Source organism: Hakea prostrata, chromosome 7 (genome assembly GCF_041222555.1).
Source record: "Hakea prostrata isolate BN-2017 chromosome 7, UWA_Hpros_2, whole genome shotgun sequence".
Classification (NCBI taxonomy): Eukaryota; Viridiplantae; Streptophyta; class Magnoliopsida; order Proteales; family Proteaceae; genus Hakea; species Hakea prostrata.
In genome coordinates, this window is record NC_142606.1 from 24,737,703 (window position 1) to 24,757,208 (window position 19,506).

Genomic DNA, 19,506 nt, shown 5'->3' on the forward strand with positions numbered 1-19,506 from the left:
TTGACTTTGGGTGATTTTGCACTATAATTTCAATTCTGCCCCTTGAACTTGAAAATTAAATAAAAATAGTGATTTAGCTCATATAAATGGGAAGAAAATATAAAATAATATTTCTATATGATTTTTATGCACCTATCATGTTTCAACATTGGAAAACATTATAAACAATTTTAAGTGATTATTATTATTATTTTATTTTCTTTTGGTACAAAATGGGTTGAAGGACTCAAGGAAGAAGTGAACAACTAATAACTGCAAGAATCACGATCTGCCTGAAGGATCTCCTCCAACTCCATGGGAACATTTTGAAAGAAATCCCAAAAACATTCACAAACAAGTGCAACTTTAGACATCTAATCAACATCCTTATTAGCATCACGCCCAACATGAACACACCGAATGCAATTCCTTCCACCAAGGTAGGAATCAATCTCTTCGATGAGCCACCTATACCTACCACGGTCCACACAAGAGGGATCCAATAGCTCGATCGCCTTGAGAGAGTTTGACTCAAGTTGAAGAGGTAAAAAATTCCACTCCACTGCCACCCTTAACCCTTCACAAATGGTCTTCAACTCAATTTCTAACACACGCCCATGGGGAGCTCTTCTCACAAACCCTCCCACAAAGTGGTATCTGAGTCACGAAAAACACCACCCACTTGGGCTATAGCTCCCCCTCGATCGACAGTAGCATCGACATTAGCTTTGAGCCATCTAGTGGGGGGTGGTCTATGTCCCTGTTCATGTTGAAACCCGAGTTCCACCAAAACCACAACAAGTAGATAGTGCACGCAAATTGCAATGCCCAACCATCCTTGGACCTCGCCAATGTACCAACTAGGTTATATCTCACCCACTCCTCAATATTTGGACTAAAAATTCCCTCCTCTATGGATCACAGAGCAACAACAACAACAACAACAACAATAAGCCTTTTCCCAACAAATGGGGCGGCACATGGATTCTTGCCCTCCAACGGCGCAAGGCCAGCTAGATACAAGGCCTAAGCATACATATCATTTCTCACCACTTCTCCTAAGGTTATCTTAGGTCTACCCCTAGCTCTTCTAGTTCCTTCAATATGGATTATATCACTTCTCCGAACAGGAGCATTTATAGGTCTCCGTTGAACGGGCCGGCCACCCAAACGACTCTCAAGCTTATCACTTATAGGAGCAACCCCGACCAACCTAATATGATCGTTCTTATCTTATCCATCCTAGTTTTGCCACTCACCATCTTAGCATCCTCATTCGCTACACGAGTTTATCTATATGATTCTTCTTAACAGCCCAACACTGCACCGACATCATAGCGGTGGACAACGGCCATAAAATTTTCCTTTAAGCTTTAATGGAATACGCCGATCACATAAGACCCGGATGCACCTCTCCACTCATCCACCCTATTTTAATTCTTTGGGAAACCTCATCTTCTAAATCACCTCTTTACTTATGATTGAACCTAGGTACCTAAAACAATCACCGAGGAATCTCTTTATCGTCAAGTATCACCACTTCATCATCTGCCCGATCATGACTAAAGTTACAAACTAGATATTCGCTTGATCTACTAAGTTTAAAGCCTTTTGATTCCAAAGCTACTCTCCATGATTCTAATTTGGTATTAATCCCCACTTGGGTCTCATCAATCAACACAATATCATCCGCAAAAGCATACACCGGGGGCCTCACTTGAATGTCTTTGGTTAATTCATCCATTATCGGTGCAAATAGATATGGGCTAAAGTTGACCCTTGATGTAGCCCAACGTATCGGGAATTCATTACTTTGTCCCCCCACGTTCTAACACTAGTCACCGAACCATCATACATATCCTTAACTATATCTACATATTTACTTGCAACACTTCTTTTCTCTAGTACTTGCCAAATTAACGCTCTAGGGACTCTATCATAAGCTTTTTCTAGGTCAATAAATACCATATGAAGGTCTTTCCTACATTCTCTATACCTTTCCATAAGTCTCCTAATTAAGTAAATAGCCTCCGTTGTAGATCTTCCCGGCATAAACCCAAATTGGTTCTCCGTAACTATAGTTAAGTGTCTCAACGGGTTTCAATTATTCTCTCCCATAATTTCATCGTATGGCTCATCAATTTAATGCCTCTATAGTTATTACAACTTTGAATATCTCCTTTATTTTTGTAAATTGGAACCACAACACTTCTCCTCCAATCATGGCATTATCCCGTGCTCATAATCTTATTAAACAACTAGTCAACCAAACTAGTCCATGGGTTCCTAAGCTCTTCCAAACTTCAATTGGGATTTCATCGGGACCTTGTGTCTTGGAGTTTCATCCTCCTTAAAGCTTCTTTTACTGGACATCGAAATTCTACGAATATAAGTTGGACACCGGTGCCTGGTGAAAAGTGTAATCGTCCGAAACATAAGTGCTTGAAGAATGCTCATTTAGTAAACTAGAGAAATAGGTTTCCCATCTTTTCTTAATATCCTCCTCACAAACTAATACTTTACCATCTCCATTTTTAATACATCTAACATGGTCAAGATCTCTACTCTTCCTATCCCTCATCTTAGCTATCTTATAAATAGATTTTTCCCCTTCCTTTGTGCCCAACTTATTGTATAACTCTTCATACTTCCTTTCCCTTGCTTTTCCCGCAATTTTCTTAGCTTCATTTCTATCTAACCTATACCTTTGAAGATCCTCAACATCCTTAGTTCTTTGCCATGTCTTAAAACTAGCTTTTTTATTCCTAATGGCAGCTTGAACCTCACTATCCCACCACCAGCTCTCTATAAGAATGGATCTTTCCTTTTGATTCACCTAGAACATCTTTAGCCACTTTCTTAATACACATAGCCATCTCATTCCACATTGCATTGGTATCCCCTTTAAAATCCCATTTTCCTTGTTTGACTACTTCATTAACGAAGGATTTAGAGTACTCTCCTTTCAAATTCCACCATCTTATTCGGGATAGTTTACCTTGGACCTTTTATGTGTTCTTGGGACTAAGCACATATCCAAGACCACAAGTCTATGTTGTGCAGTTAAGCTTTCCCCGGTATCACCTTGCAATCCTTGCACAACAATCTATCAGTCCTTCTAGTTAGGAAGAAATCTATTTGGCTTCTATCTTGTCCACTTTTGAAAGTAATTAAATGCTCATCTCTCTTTTTGAAGTAAGTATTTATAATAGATAGATCAAAAGCGAGCAAAATCCAAAATTGAAATCCCCTGTCATTCCTTTCTCCAAAACCAAACCTCCAGAACACCTCATATCCCATCCCAAAGTAAAATCACCTCCAGATAACCTCCGACGAATCCGAGTCACCATACCCAAAACTAGCAGACCATCTAGTCCACGAGGTCATATGAAAAATAACGAACTTCCAACAAGCGAAGAAAACCTACACCCACCAACACCACCACATCATTTTAAATCTACCACAATACCCACTCCAATACCCCAATACCAAAGAAAGCACCAACCTGCACCCCCCACTAGTCTCGAATGCAACTACAAACCCCAAACAAAACAAGCACAGCAGAGATCCACCAAGATGCAAAACCACGAGCAGACACACAGAGGAACAAAGACGCAGAGAGCACTAACCAACAAACGGGCAAATGGGAACCAGCATAGCTTATCATATAAGGCGAACCATGAAAAAGGTTGGCTAGATTTCCGTGCGGGCCGAGCGACAACCCTCCTCTTACCGGGTGGGACCGGCCCAGGCGAGTTCTCTATGGATCACAGAGCATCCCCACCAAATACCCTTTGCAAACCGCAATCTTGAAGAACATGAAGGTAGTTCTCCATCCCTATCATGCAAAAACTACATTGATTATGAGAGGGAAAGCTCATGAGCTTCAACATGGACATAGTGAGGAATTGACCATGCAAAACTAACAAGAGGGAACATAGGATCCGTATCAACGATTGAATTGACCAAACTGCCTCCCGCACTGGTCATCCCCCATTGTTCTCAACGATTAAAACCCCTCTGTGAAGGACACAGGGGAGGGGAAAGACCCCCCCCGAAGGTTCCATGAAAGAACATCACAACCACCATGCACCTAAGGAGGAGGGAAACCACTGATTCTATCTATTATCTAAGTATCAAGAAGACTCTCAAACATATCATACCTCCAACCCCCTTCTAGAGAAATAAAGCATGGAGACCCACATGTAAAAAAATATCATTTCTATTAAGAATTTAAAAAAAAAGAAGAAATTATATTAGGAAAACTTACATTTCCAGAGCATTGATCCTACTTCTCCTCACACCCATGATATTATTTATTAAAAAATAAAGAATCAAATGGAAAAATCCCTTCTCTATTAGAAGAGTCTATAATCTACGTTTAATTGTTCATCCCACTATTTTCTTTCTCCACTAAGAGTAGTCAATTTTTGCAATTTTTTCGAAAGCCATCTCCCTTCGTCTATTATTTGAAATCTCCCCTGTCATCATCTAGATCTTCAAACACTAAGCGAGGCTTATTCCTTCTCCTTAACCCACCAAATGCCCTTCCCACCACCCCCACCAGTTAATCCCATAATTTGTACTAGAACATGTTGGCATTACCACAACACCCAACCGAACTGTTGGATCAACTCCTCAGTCATGAGACACTTTATTAATGACCAAATCACCCTTGTACGTGTAGATGAGCCTCCACGTGGGCCCATCAGTGTTCTTACACTTTAAAGTTGAAATTTGGGCTTCACCTTATCAAAAAGAGAATTTTAATTTTGAGTTTGAAATTCCCCCCCCCCCCTTCTATCAACAAGGGCATTTGTTTGAATTCCAACAATTTCTTCCATGTTTTCTACATTTTGAATTTAAAATTTAGGCCCCACCTTATCAATAAGAGCATTTGTTTAAATTTGAACTAAATCTTCCATACTCTACACTTTGAATTTGAAATTCAGGTCTTTGTTTGAATTTGAATTAAATCCCTTCGTTTCTAGAGTCTGATAAATTATCCCAAACTCTTTGAATTTGAAACGGCATTCTTCCTCTACCAACTTGAATTTTGAATTGTATTTTAAATTTTAATTTGAATTGTTTCTGAAGTTGCACCAGAACAATTTTCTAGAAGTAAGAACCATAAATTGTTTCTCAATAGATTATCAAATGGGTCTATAATGTGGTTTTATGTGTTCTTTTGTTTTCTTAGCTATGTTTGGTAGCCAAGAAAAGAGAACTTTCATTAGAAAAATGAAATGATGATATAATGGTTGTCGAATGTGGTTTTATTGTATTTCTTTTATTTTCTATCTTTTTGCGGCCATCAATGGTGAAATGATGGTTATCTCATCCTTGAAAGATGGAAGTGTCACTCATGTTGATGCTTCTATGCAAGGTTTAAAATATCCCACGATACCAAATGATATTAGCTGATACATATCCAAATTTGACCCAATCGATACGATACATCTCGATACGTCTCTCCATTGAATTACACTAAAATACATTAGCCAAAACGATACAATATTCGATACAAGACAATACGTTTCTTAAAAAATCATCTGACCGATATGATATTCGATACCGATACTTTAAACCTTGTTCTATGTATGTTATCTTCTGAAGTCTTGAACAAAAGAAAAAAATCTTCCTGGTCTGTGCTTGGAAAGAGATGACACTTACCTCTCTGGGATAACCATTCTACTTTTTGATGTGGGAGTCAGCTACCCATTTTGCGCATGCGAACAGTGAGAGAGAACGGTTGGATCCGAAATAAGAAACCGAAACCTAAGCTTCTAAGGTAGCAACCCCCATAAATAAATAAATAAAGATACAGGATGCATAAGTCTTATCAATCAATGGCTGCATTTATGTACAGAGTGAACAAACTTATGAACCTTACCATCAAAGGTCAACTCAATAATGACCAATGCCTCTCAATGAAATAAATAAAAAAATAAATTCAAATAAGTAATCTAATCAGATAATTTCATTGGACGGATAAAAATCAGTAAGAAATGGGCAATACCTCGGACAGATTTGAATACCCCTAAATCGATGTAGATGCAAATTCAAAAGCGAATTTCGGTTATCAATTTATACCCTTGGCTTGGTATATATAAACAAATCCTAGACCTTGGCTTGATATTAATCACAACTCCATATCCTTCCATAACAAATTACGAATTATAAGACCTTCGACCCAGGTCCATAAGCATATGGAACAAGCACCATCAGCAGAGATTAGTAAGGTTTTTAACACATAACATGAATCCAATCCCTTTATATTATGAACTCAACATTCTTTTCATTTCTATCCTATGAAGAAAGTGTAAGAATCAAGGAACTCAAAACTTCTCTTTCCCTGTCATAATAATCAGAAGTTCCAAACTCACTCCACAATCCCAAGTCTCAACAGAAGCATACTTTGAACCTTAATCTCAATGTTCTATTTCAATGTAGGAACTTCGGTAGAATGGTCAATGAATCTGACTAACATTTGATTAAGGATCAGGAATTTCAGTGTATTATACACAATTTAGAGGATACAAAAGAAAATACCTATAATGAGCATATACAAACTAGTTTTCATCATCAGAATCAAAAGACTGTCTTCTCCTCAAAGATTCCAATACATCTGAAGGACGATCACCTCTAGAAGCTGTTCCTCCCCTGGAAGACTTGAGCTTGGGCATGCTAATGGATTGAAGAGATGGGGAACCTACACCCTGATTCACATCCCTCAGCACAGACCTAGCTGTAGCTTCAGCTGCCATATCTGCCATTACTGCTGAGACTTTAAGTGCACTTCCTAACTTCTCAGCTAACATGTCATGAACATCTGTTTCATTAGCATGTTTGGAAACAGCAGATGCATGGCCTGTGGGTGTACAATATCCATGGGGTTTCTGCATGGATACAGCTTCAGCTACTGCAGACTTGGCCTTGGCTGCTTCATACTTTTGAATGTCATAGATGAGCTCTTTTTGAAGCTGCTTGTCAGCAACCAACATGTCTTCAATCTCATTCTTGTAGTCCTTGAGAAGCAGTCGGAGGCATTCCATGAGGCAACCTGTGAGAGGACTGTTCTTGCTCTCTAGCAGCCTCTTTAATTCTATGAAGATCGGGATGGCATTCTGGATCAAACTCTTCTTAACTGCTTGTATGGCCACCTTCCCTCTGACAGCAGCCACGGCTGCTCCACCATCTCCACCTTCCTCCTCCATCTCTGTTGCGTCAGTCGCAGATCCACGGTTGGACTGGATGCGCATCTCTTTACATGCAAGTATTTGAAGAGCATCCTGTCAATGTAATTCATGTAATAATTTAAAAATATTTCACATGAACTACATACCAACAATTGTAATCATATAAAACAAAGTATCCTGATATCAGTGTTATCCAGATGACATACGAGCACACCTATGCTTCCTTCTACAAAACTAAACATTAACTTTTTACAAACTACAGGACTACCCAAAATGTTGATTTGCTCCATTCCATGTGTATTTCTGGACCTTTTACCCTCAAATACTTCCATGAAAGAGATTCAGTGGAGAAGAACCATATTCAAGGGTAGATTTGAACTCCCCTTGCAACCTCCTGCTCTGTTCTCCCTCCCAACCCACTGCCCATGATTCAACCCTCCCATTCTTTTGGCTTCTTCGCAGAACACCACTGCGTGATCCCCACCTCCTGGCTCTCCTTCTCCTATCCCATCTGCAATCCCGACCCCCTGCTGCAAGCCTGCAACCCATGCCTCTTCCCTCCATAAACCACCCCACCCTCGCTGCATATGGAATCTTCTTTTAAACACATTTCCACCTTAGAGCCACTTACGGATTTTATTTTCACCCATGTGTCTCTGCCTTCTCTCCGAGAACTTCCTCAGTGAAGAACCAAATGGTAAGCGTAAGATTCAGAAATTCTAGTGTTTAGTGTCTATTAGATCTCGTCTTCAGTTTTGCCTAAATTTCAAAGGGAGTGAAGGTTGGATTTTGGCTGGGGGGTGGGTGGGGCCAACTGGTGTTGCAGAAAAAGAGGCTGGAGGAAGAAGATGACAGGGAGAAGGAAAGAAATGCAAGAGGGGCAGGTAGGGGCTCTTGGAATAGGAAGATTTTGAGGGAGGAACACTATATTGACTATTTCTCTAAAACTCAAAACTGTCACTTTGGATAATTTTGCAAAGTGAAACAGCAATACTGCAATATTGTAATGTAAAACCATAAAGAAATAGTACTGTGAAACGCTATTCTAATACTTCCATTAATTTATTATTATACCTGCAGTACAGCCTGTCCTGTTACATCTTCAAGACTGAGCAAGCCATCCGAGGCCGCAGCAAGGATTTCAGAACAAAGTTTAGCCGAAGTAGCCAAAAGGTGCTCTGGAGCCATTTGTTTCAGCAAAGCAATATAAACTTGCATCCTTTTTGACCTCGACTTCTCATCATGGCCTCTGCAACAATTATTACTATTATGAGTTCTTCTGAAAGTTGAAAGGCATTACTTCTCTCAGACTCCAATTGCCTACCGGATAGAAAAAAGTCGCCTATCGGATTCTGAACTCTGAGACACACTGTGTCCTGAATGGGCTTGGCAGTCATTCAGAACAAAGATAGCTTCAACGAAACTGTTATATGCTAGAAGAGGCGCCTTGGCTGCAGATCCATGAAGCACAAATTAAAGGGAGAGTTTTTAGGTAACATCCATGACAAATTCTATCAAACAACATGCGAGGTAAAAAGGTCAGGGATAAAGTTGTCTATCAAGCAACAAATGCAAAAATTAGAGGCATGCAAAGAAATGAAAGTTTGATGATGTAATCATGTGACATCCTGAAAGACTGAAAAATGTTACTCAAAGTCACTTTTCTTTGTCCTTCTCTGGCATTGTACACTCATGCGGGACACCAACATGCATGTTGGCAACTCTGGACCTTTATATGTATCTTTTCTTCAGGAGAAAAAAAGGACACGGTTGGAAGAGATTCCTTGTGTGGAGGAAATGAAAAGTTATAACTAGACATCCTTGATTGACGCAAAAATAATCATTGTTGCCCACCGGAAAAACAATACATATATGGAAATGCCATGTGTTAAGACAATGACACTAGAGATATGACCATGTCCTCGCTACCTAGCAGTACATATAGTATGAAGAACTTATCACCTTTTAAGATGTTCCTGAAGAGAAAATCTGCCAGCTGTCTAATCTTCTCTGATTCATCAACAAGTGACAAAAGAAATCGAAGAAAGAGCACTCCTCTCCACTTCACATAGTCCCTCTGTCAGTGAGATAAAATTTTAAAATTAATGACCTCCAACCTACAGAGTGATTGCATTGAATATGTGAAAGGATTCGGGAAACAGACAAACCTGTGATAATCTTGAAAGCAGAATAAATGTCTGCCTTCTCACAACTTCACATGGATCACGAAGGCAGTTAGTGATCTTGGGTATATAACTGTAGAAGCATAAATTCAACAGTGTCACCCATTAGGAATGCAAAGATATTATCTGGATCCAATTGTAATATTTTTGTTTTCATCATCCTCACCAATCAACTAGTGCAGTGTAATGTACACAGAAATCAGCCATCATCACAATGATGTTGTTCCGAAGGGCTGCACAGTCACTTTTCTCAAGCTCCTGAACAAGCACAAATAACAAGCAGTCAGTTGAGCCATTTAAAGAACATGGACTGAAGGAAGAATGGGAGTGAGAGCCAAACCTGCACAAAAAGAGGAATATAACGCTTTGCAAGTGTGGCATCAGCAAGACAGATCTTGCCCATTGTTAGCCATGATTGAATGTACAGTGAAGGGGCTGTCTGCTTTATAGAAATTACAGAACCAGGTAGTTTTCTCAGCTTTGGATCTGAGTTTGTCGAAGTGATTATCGTGTGTAAAACAGGAATGATGCCACCCAAATCTGCAGAAGGACAAACTATAACCACAGACCCAATGGTGTATGCAGCTGTAACAGCTTTCAACAAGGAACGTGACACGGTTGCCACTTTCTTCCCTTTTCTACCCACGCTAGTCGGTGGAGTTAGAAAGCCGCTGTTTTTGTTTGACTTCAACGCGCCTTCAACATAGGTCTCAAGAATTTTCGATGCTTCAGAAAGCAAAAGCTGCACCCATTTCAAGACTAGTGCATCACCCTCCTCCTTTTTGAAAGCCTTTTGCTTACACAATGTTCTGAGGGCCTTTACATGAGCATTAACCTGCCATCAAATTTATTAGTTTCGAGTGGAGAAGCATAGGTGGTCTAAAGATTCCAGAAGTTGGATTGAGTTCTACAGATATGGGAGAAAATGTTAAAAAGAAACTAAGATGCATTTTAAAAAATAATACTCAGAAGATCAAGATATGTATGCATTTTGTGCCCCAAGAAAAAATTAAATGTGAATTATTGACACTCTTCCTTCAGGTAACTTTCTCATCCACTGATGTTACAAGACAAATCAAAATAGCTCAAAACATTTGGTTATCAAAGACAATGAATACTGCAGTCTGTCTCCTAATTGGTTAAACCATTTTCAATCTGCCTTGTTGAAGACGATCTGGGAATAATGGAATCACTGGTTACTGCTAGGCGATCAATAGAGGCTTACTTTGAACTTAAATTATTAAAAGAATGCAATTTGTCACAAGTCAACGGAGGAGAAATCAACTAATGGATGGACAGAACAAGCAAGTGGGTCGAATGGAGGAAATCAGCTGGAATGACAACCCAGAAAGGTCTGGTGAGTAGAGTGAATGGCAGGATCCTATTCTTGCAGCAATCCATGAAATTTCTTACAGCAGCAATACAAATCACAGCCTTGATGATTGAAGGAATCAATAGCAATATTCAAATAGAGCGTTTTCAGTATGAGAAGCCGTAGTAGCAAAGGAAAATTTGAATGGGATAAAATAACGTGTTGAACAAGGATTTAAGCAATTCCTCCATAAAATCTCTTTTGGCTATAATTTTGGAGGTAACAGATTTTCCATTTTATCTTTTACTTTTTGGGGGTGGGAGAGGGTTCTGGTTTGATACCTTAGGGAAGCTCATGCTCAAAATGGAAAGCAACTTTCAGCAAAGAAATATCAGGTAACTATAATTTAAAACTAGGCTTCATAGAATGCAGCCACCATGCAAAGAGAAAGAACCAGAAATCAATAAATATAGCAGCTAAAGGCTACAATAAAAGAAACAGAAACTAAACTAAACTCATAAGTTCTCAATACGTAAAGGCTCTGCCCCACAAAACTTTTAAGGAATATTCCCACTTATGGTTTTCTGATACAGTTCATGTGAACAGTGTTTTGGCCTCTTTTTGGCCTTCTAGATGACCAGCTGAGCTGACTGGGCTCGCTAGAACTGGCCAGGTCCAGTGCTGGTCCATTTGGTCCTAATTCCATGTCATGTTTCTAATTCTTCTCCAGCATTATTCTAGACTCACATTAGGCTCTTATTTGTGCACTGCTATTTGTGTATAACAATCTGACAATATTTGGAAGATGCAGCACCTAATGGTTAAATTAAAGACAACATCAAAGTCTATTGTTGGCAGTAAGACAACAGCCAAGTGAGATGCCCAGACGAACAGCAGCCCTAATTGTTACAGCTGTGCTCAGATTGATTACTGGAAAACTTAGAAGAAAAAAAGGTGGAAGAAGCAGGCTGGGGAAGATAGAGAGAATGGGCTCAACTCGGTTCAGCAATAAGAAAGAACTAGAAGAAGAAGATACCTGAGAGCATGAGGTTTCACTCATCACACATACTTTGACTAGACATAGCATTTAGTTAAAAAAGAAATGAGCGAAAGGATTGTGCACTTAGTGACATTTCACATAATGAAACTCACTCACAGAGTCAGAGTGGCTTGCCAAAGTCTAAATAAAGAAGTACCAGCACACCTAACAACACTTTTGTGCCCAGGCCTGTGCTTATGAACTTCTGAGAACACTGTTGAAACCCAAGATGATGAAGCTGCTGAGTCAAGATAAAAGATCACACCCCAACAAATTTTGACAAACAAAAAAAATTTTAGATCATGTACAGCATAAAAGTGTATTAACTTAGATCAATTTAAATCACTAGGCCCTCTGCAGAGTGCATGAGACTGGAGAAGAGATGAAAAAGAAACACTAATAGCCTTAGAACCTACACTATAGGAGCTTATAAGAATGCACTCTAGCCCAAGGTGTTGTCAATTTATTGACCACCAGGCCTAGCTGTGTCTCTTTTAGAAGCATTCATGTTAAGTAGATGCACTTTCAGCTTTTATCACCAATCAGTATTATGTATTGATTCAGTTCGTCTTATGCTGCTTGTACAGAAGGCAGGCCACAAAACCAATTTATAGTCATAGAGTCGATGCAGGAGATTGAACCATGCTACATGCCAGACTGTTTGAAGAGAAGGGGCTAAGGCAGTACTCACTAACTATAAGGATTTACATTATCTCAGTTTTTGCACCTTTCTCATTTGATTTGTCAGCAGCAACAGATGGGTTTTAGGAGACGGTGGTCAACAGCTTGTTCAGTCATAAACGCATTGCATCTATCACAAAAAGGAGGCATTGATTAAATTGCCCTGGAAACACAATCCTGGCTACCGTTTTATTCAGTACCCTGCAATGTGGAAATCCTTTAATTCAAGAAAACATTTGACTCTCCTTGACACCTTTATTTCTAAAACCCAAATTATGATGGTTCTAAGCTTAACTTAAAGTTGTGAGCTAGCCTAAGGAAAGACTGGCTAACAATACTTTGCTAGGATGATTGTAGGAATCATATGATGATCTAAGAACCCATTTGATAACCCACCAAGAAACAGTTTCTGGTGTTTCTTGCCTTGAGAAGCAGAAAATTTTGCCGAAAGTTCAATAAAATATGATTTTGCAACATCAATTGAAATTTATGAAAATTTTTGCTTTGAGAAACACTTACGATGCAACAACTATTTGTTGTTGCGTCTGTTTCTTGAAGCAAAATTGAGAGCAGATTGAGTTGAAGTGAGACAGTTTTAGAAGGGGCATTTATGGAATTTGGCACTCTAAACATAATAATGGCAAATTTCTTAAATTTTATTACAATTTTCAAATTTTATACTTGTAGAAGCAAGTTTTATCAAACACCTAGAAAAGTGTTCCTGCGTCCAGAGACACTCATAACTGTTTCTAGTGTTTCTCGAAGCAGAAACACTTGGTGAGTTATCAAACGGGTACTGAATATATCCAACAAACAAGAACACCATTGGAAGTACAGTTTAAAGGGTTGTAGGTCTAAGTAGGTCTAAGTACAAGTCATGTAATGTGAAGGCCGTTCACATTGGGATTGCACATGTATAATTCTGTAGCAGGTAGATCAGTAGAAATAAGATTGCATATGTTGTGTAGGTAAAACAGCAAGCTTTGGCTGGTAGATTGGTAGATAGATACACCAGCAAACTAGGTGTGGTGCTTAGGAGTTAAAATTTGGAATGTAAAACTCGAAAACGGATCTAGGATATGCAGGATACATGTTCAGCTAAGTTAGAGGTGATTTTAATGTAATTGCACGTGCCTTATATCTATTTTCCACCCTTTACAGTGACAACCCATGGAGCCATAGCAATGAAACAGTAAAAGCAAGGAAATGGTAACAGTTGTTTGGATAGAATTCTAGTTGAAGTGACTGTGTGCTCTTGTGGAAGATGATGATTGTCTCTACTTACTAGGATAAGATTTATGCTTCCAATCACATGGCCTCATAATTCTAACAAAATAATAAAATTATTTTTAAATTATGAATGCGATTACAATTTTGTATAGATAGAGATGCTCCTATGAGGATTACAAACGCTTAAAAATCAAAATAAGGTTCAAAAAGTACACTGACCAGGTTTTATCAAGGGAACAACACCGTTTCCACCACCGTTTTTTGTCAACTAGAAAACAAGCAAAATTTATTGCTGCTTCATTGTTGACATGAATTAATAAGGACAAAACTAGTGCTGAAGGCTTCCACACAAGCAGAACCCCCCCCCCCCCCAAAGGAGGGGGGGATTTTCCTACATAGCCTTACCCCCAGCAACTTTTGCTTAGAGGCTGTCTCCATAAATTGATACCTTGACCTCAGGCTGCCAGTGTAGTCCACCAACCATTGTGCCTTTTTGCTAAGGTATTAAGTTAATGTATGACAGAATTAGTATCAATACATAAGTCATCTTAGGTTGTCATGCTTAAACTGGAGACTGATAATGTGATATCTTTTATACAGATGAAGGGTGTTATAACTTATACGCACTAACACATTCTCATCATATTTAGCATGGATGTGGTTTTAATGCATCTATGCATTGTAAATCTCTTACCAGCATAAATTAGAAATTTTGAGTTCAATATTTGAACAATCAGTTATCAACTTCAAGAAATTCAAATATATCCAATGGAAGTACCTCAGTGGAATGCATGTTGAATTCCTCAATTCGTTTGAGCAAATTATGAGCTAAATTTGCGGCAGGCTCCTGAGGTAGCTCCAGTGAAACATTAGAAATTGTTTGCAAGAGGAAAACACGGTCACAAGCCCATGCAGCAGGATTTGAGTCAATCCAATTGCCCTCTTCATCAGCATCTCCTCCCATGATTGGGCTATGAATCTCACCTTCAGAGATTATCTGGTCAAGAAGCTGCCAGTGATGGTGGAGAAATTCCCAATTTACAGCTTTTGGCAGGAATGCTGACACCTCAGCTAACAAAAACCATGCACCAGGAGGAGCAGTCCATTTCTGTATTGGCATAGAATGGCTCAACCACAAAGACTCAGATGTCTTTATGATGTTCTGAAGTGAGATGGCAATAACAGGCTTGAGACGTTTCTTCTTTCCCAGGCTAGCACAAATTTTCTTCACATTGGGGCTTACCTCTCCATTAGAAATCCACTTCAGCAGTATCAACACTCCTTCAGGAAAAACCAAATCAGTTTCTCTTTCTAAACTTTTCTTCTTTACTTCTGAAGTGGAGTAATGGTTTTTGGTATGACTCAGACCCAGTGATCCAACTTTGGAAATCCGGTCAAGGACCAGTTCTAAAAACAAGTTCTCACATTCCTCTTGAATGCTGGACTCATTATCAGTTATCAAACATGGAACAGACTGAAGCCATTCAGTAATTACACTTTCATCTGTGAATTTTCTAAAAACCTACATACAAAAACAAGATCATAAGTGAATGAAATGAAGCTTCAGACCAGGACTAAGGAATTAAATCGAGAGAGAAAGAGAGAGCACAAATTGGTTATAATCATGGTCTATCAAGTAATTAAATTCAAATTTGGCTTAGGAAGTTAAGTTTTATTGGTTGAAGGTGCAATAAAATATAATAAAGACCAACTTTTATATTTTGGAAGTAAACAGGGAACAACTTGTTGAAAATATTAAGTCTCAAATTCAGGATCTTCAGCTGCACAGATTTCCTGGGAAACGAAGTCATAGGCATGTAGGTTCAGAGCCAAACTGACTACTCCAAGAGCACTCATCCATAAACCAGTTACGGGTCAAATAACATAAAGAAATGTAACCAACGTTTATTGGAAAAAGCAACCCCAAAGATTCGGGACCAAAAGCGGTTAGCGGTGACAACAAGAAGAAGGAAAGGGATTGAATAGAAGAACTCCCGAGCATTTGGTGATCTTAGATGTGTCCGTATCAACGGAATGGGTGATTCATTATTTCGATGAATCATTTCTTCGGACAGAAAAAGATTATGGAAACACTTACTCAAAATCTCACTTATCATGGGAAAAAAAGGTTTTGAAGTCAATCTAAAGAATTTTCAAGGACCCATTAAAACCACAAATTTTAAGGCATCTTTTATATCCATTTTGCTTTACGAATACAATGAAGCTTCTTGTTCTAACATATACAGTTACCCTCAATCTTGGCAATCTTCATTAATTTCACATTAACCAACCATAACATTAAGAAAATCCTTTGGAGAATGTTGACTATTGTCCAAATTAAATAGGATAATTTAGCGAAATTCAACAACCAAGAGAATCATTTCAATATGACTCTAAATTAAAATCAAATTTTGGTTTGGGTGATCATTTTGGTGAGATGTTCTAGAAAATACGTGATAATAAATATAAAATTCTAAATGGAAACACACAAAAAAATCAATACCTTTCAGTTGGAACAAAAGAAAAAGGAAAACCAACTAGCATTTGTAGAATTGGAAATTTCAAGACTCAAAAGATTTATCAAAATCAGTACATCTGTAGCATGGTGAATAACAAACCCTAGTATTGAAGCCACTTCAATAAAGAAAATCTCTCAGTAAATAAAGGTATAGAACACTGCCAAATCTACCACATTAACAGACTAGGGATCCATGACAAGTGAGAAATAAAAAAAGTATCTTCTACTTCCAGAAGCATGGTGCCTAGGCTTGAAACTTTCAAAACTTTGCAAAACAGATAAGGAAGTGTCGCTTCCTTCAGAAGTTAACCCTTCCTTGCAGGGAAGGAAGGGTTAGTATGTCAGCACCACAGTAATACACAAGGGACATACTGACAACTTCCAAAGACAGCACCCAAGTCGAAAGAAAGTTGTTTTCCTATAAATGACATCAAAAGTTAATTCTTGTAATTACAAGTAAACGATGGGAGATATTACTACAAGCAACAATTCACTTATACGGGAAACAATATTTTATATTAGACATTGTTTTCCTATTGCAACAATGACATTATTTTGTCACTGCATGCTGTGCTTTGTGAAGTTGCAAACCAGATTTGTGGTCATAAGGTCACCCTGTTAACTTAATACTTTTTGAGCAATAAAAACTATTAAACTAAACATGTTCCAGCTACATTTATGCATAAATTTTCATCAATGCCATGTGAAACAAGAAGAAAACAGTAAGCCAGCAAACAATGTTAACGCTGCCAACTTAAAAACTTAGGGTCCTAGGTGGAGAACTCTTGGTAGGCCCAACTCCAAGGTTAATACACATGACAGGGATCCCCACTATGAAATTAACCATTAAGTATGAAGCTTTAACATAAAAATGGGGAACCATTACTTGATCCTCACTAACAGCAACTGCCATGTGATTGACCACCCAAAAAAAGGGGGAACATGTCAGGAGGAAGTGTGGACAATAGCATCCTAAACCAAGTCCAACATCAGTAAACTTGGACCTTGGAGTTGGGCCTGTACAAATGAGAGGTATCTCCACCTATAAGTTTATGCTTCGAAGTTGGAAGCTTAGACCTAAAAAAAAAAAAAAAAAAAATAAAAGAAAAAAACTACTACTACTTTATGAAGTCGAACAATAATAATAATTATACCTCTGATATAGCACTTATTGCCATTTTTCGGATACTAACAAGAGGGTCAGAGCAAGCCCTCCCCATTGTCTTGAGCAAGACTTCATCAACTGATTTTCCCATAAGTGATGTTGACTTTGTAATCAGAAGAAGAGCAGCTTTCCTGACTGCCGCCTTCTCATCCGTGCACCTTTTCCATAGAAGACTTTTCATCCCACTACCCAAATTCTTGCGTTCAGGATTTACAAAACCCATCACCTCCTCCACCTGGGCCCTCCAGCCAACATCACCTGAAAAGAATCCCACAACCTGCGCCAAGTTGGTCAGAGCCCGTGCTCGGATAACCGGGATTGTATCAGAACAGCGCTGAATCAGAGCCTCCATACACCTCAAACCCCACTGATTGTGCATTCCATCTGCATTTGCCCCTAGCGAATCAGTCACCGACATTAATAACATGGGAATTATATCAACTGCCAGCAGTCTCAGTTGAGACTTTCCCTGAGTCAGCTTCACCACATAACCTGCAAAACCAATTTGATCCTCGTATTCCATTGCTCGAACAATATCCATGATTGATTCCACAGCACAGGCACGTGGTTCAGACCTCTCTGGTGCCTTCTGAGCCAGGTACCTTGGGAGATATATAAGTGCTTTCCTGACAGCTTCAGACCCCTTTGCCACAGGCATCATCTGATGCATTACAAAATTCATAGCTGATGTTCGGGCCTGTGACTTCAATAGTAGAATCGCCGGGGACAGTGATTTCAGCACTTCAACTGCTGTGGCAGTTTGATCACCGTGCTCAGGCCTTAAAACTGCACTCAATACACGGAAACAAGTACTGGTTAACCTGTTATAGCTTGCCGAACTCTGGTATGATTCAAGTGCCATTATTGGGATTTGGGCAATAGTCTGAATTAAAGACTTGAGACTCTCCGGGAACCGATCCAAGTGAATTCGTCCCATAACAGATTCCAATTTTTCAAGAACAGAGAACAAAAGATTCTGAAATTTCTCGTTATTCTCATCATCACCTCCAGCAGCAGAATCACTAGCTATGCTCGTATCATGAGAATCCTCACCCCGCGAACGGCCCTTTCTCTTTCTCCCAGCCTTGCGTGCTCCACTACGGCCATTGTCAGCTGCCGCCGCAGGGGGGGAACCGGATTGATGCTGCTTGAGAGACCGTCTGATGGATCGGAGGAGTGAAATGAAAGCGATAGGTGAGAAGATAGTGAAAACGGGGGAATTTGGGGATAGGAGAATGGACAGGTACACCTGGGAAGCTAATAGGGTTTGGTGAACAGGGCCGGAATCCATGGCATTGGTGATGTAGCTGACAAGAAATGCTGGAGATATGTTCTTCGAAGCTAAAGCTTTCCATATGCAAACGATGTCGTCGGAGTCACTATCGGCGTCAACGGTATTGCTGTTACCGATCAGTGTTTGCAGCTCTAAAAGGGCCGACTCCGAAATGCAAGTTGCTGAGTCTGGGCCGTTTCGATTGTGGTTGGCTTCGAGCTCATCAACTATTCGATGAAATGCCTCTTCCATCTGTTCCTTCTCTCCAGGGCCTATCTCCGCATCGCTCTGAGGCCTCGCGCTGTATATGCTTCTTCGAATTTAGGCTTTCCCGCCTTTTGCATGAGAGAAGACAAACGAATCCTTTTGCGGCGGTAACGTGGTTTAACCCAACCATTAAATGCCGCACCTTGAGTTCTTCAATTTTCAGCCCCACCCCTAAATAAATCTTTAATATTAATGTTACCCCTTGAGTTGAATTGTTTAATTTATCAATTAGGCCCTTTTAAAATAAAAATATATCAAAAATATTTCTTACTGTTAGAAAATTGCAGTTTTTCTTATTAGAAAATTACAGTTAAGCATTTATATAAACAAGTTAAATATTTCAAAATGACAAGAATAACTTTAGACGAAAAAAATCGACGCTTTACTCATTTCATCATCTCTCTATCGGGTGCATGAGTTCATGACTACAACTTCTTCCTCTTTAAATCCTAGATCCTCATAAAATTTATAAGATATAAGCTCATGAATAATGTTTTTAAACTTAAGATGTGAGCCTAATATTGAAAATTCATAAATGAACTACAGTTTACTCTTTATACAAAAATAGATAAATAGAAGATAGTCTAAATATTAAAAAACGATCACACATGCTATATAGTGTGTAATTTCTTAAAATGCAACCAATGGAAATCTTGGATG

The 19,506-nt window shown here is 39.0% G+C and overlaps 1 protein-coding gene across 1 annotated transcript; it reads right to left on the bottom strand.

Moving 5' to 3' along the window:
* Window positions 1–6,338: 6,338 nt before the first annotated feature.
* On the bottom strand, window positions 6,339–18,932 carry LOC149010749 (binding protein). The gene is made up of 9 exons (XM_089164101.1): window positions 17,296–18,932; window positions 14,402–15,145; window positions 9,702–10,196; window positions 9,528–9,619; window positions 9,347–9,434; window positions 9,141–9,255; window positions 8,503–8,629; window positions 8,253–8,427; window positions 6,339–7,271 (listed from the first exon to the last, which is right to left on the bottom strand). Exons 1-9 carry the CDS (start codon window positions 18,829–18,831, stop codon window positions 6,552–6,554), a joined length of 4,092 nt encoding a protein of 1,363 aa, XP_089020227.1. The 5' UTR covers window positions 18,832–18,932; the 3' UTR covers window positions 6,339–6,551.
* Window positions 18,933–19,506: the final 574 nt, after the last annotated feature.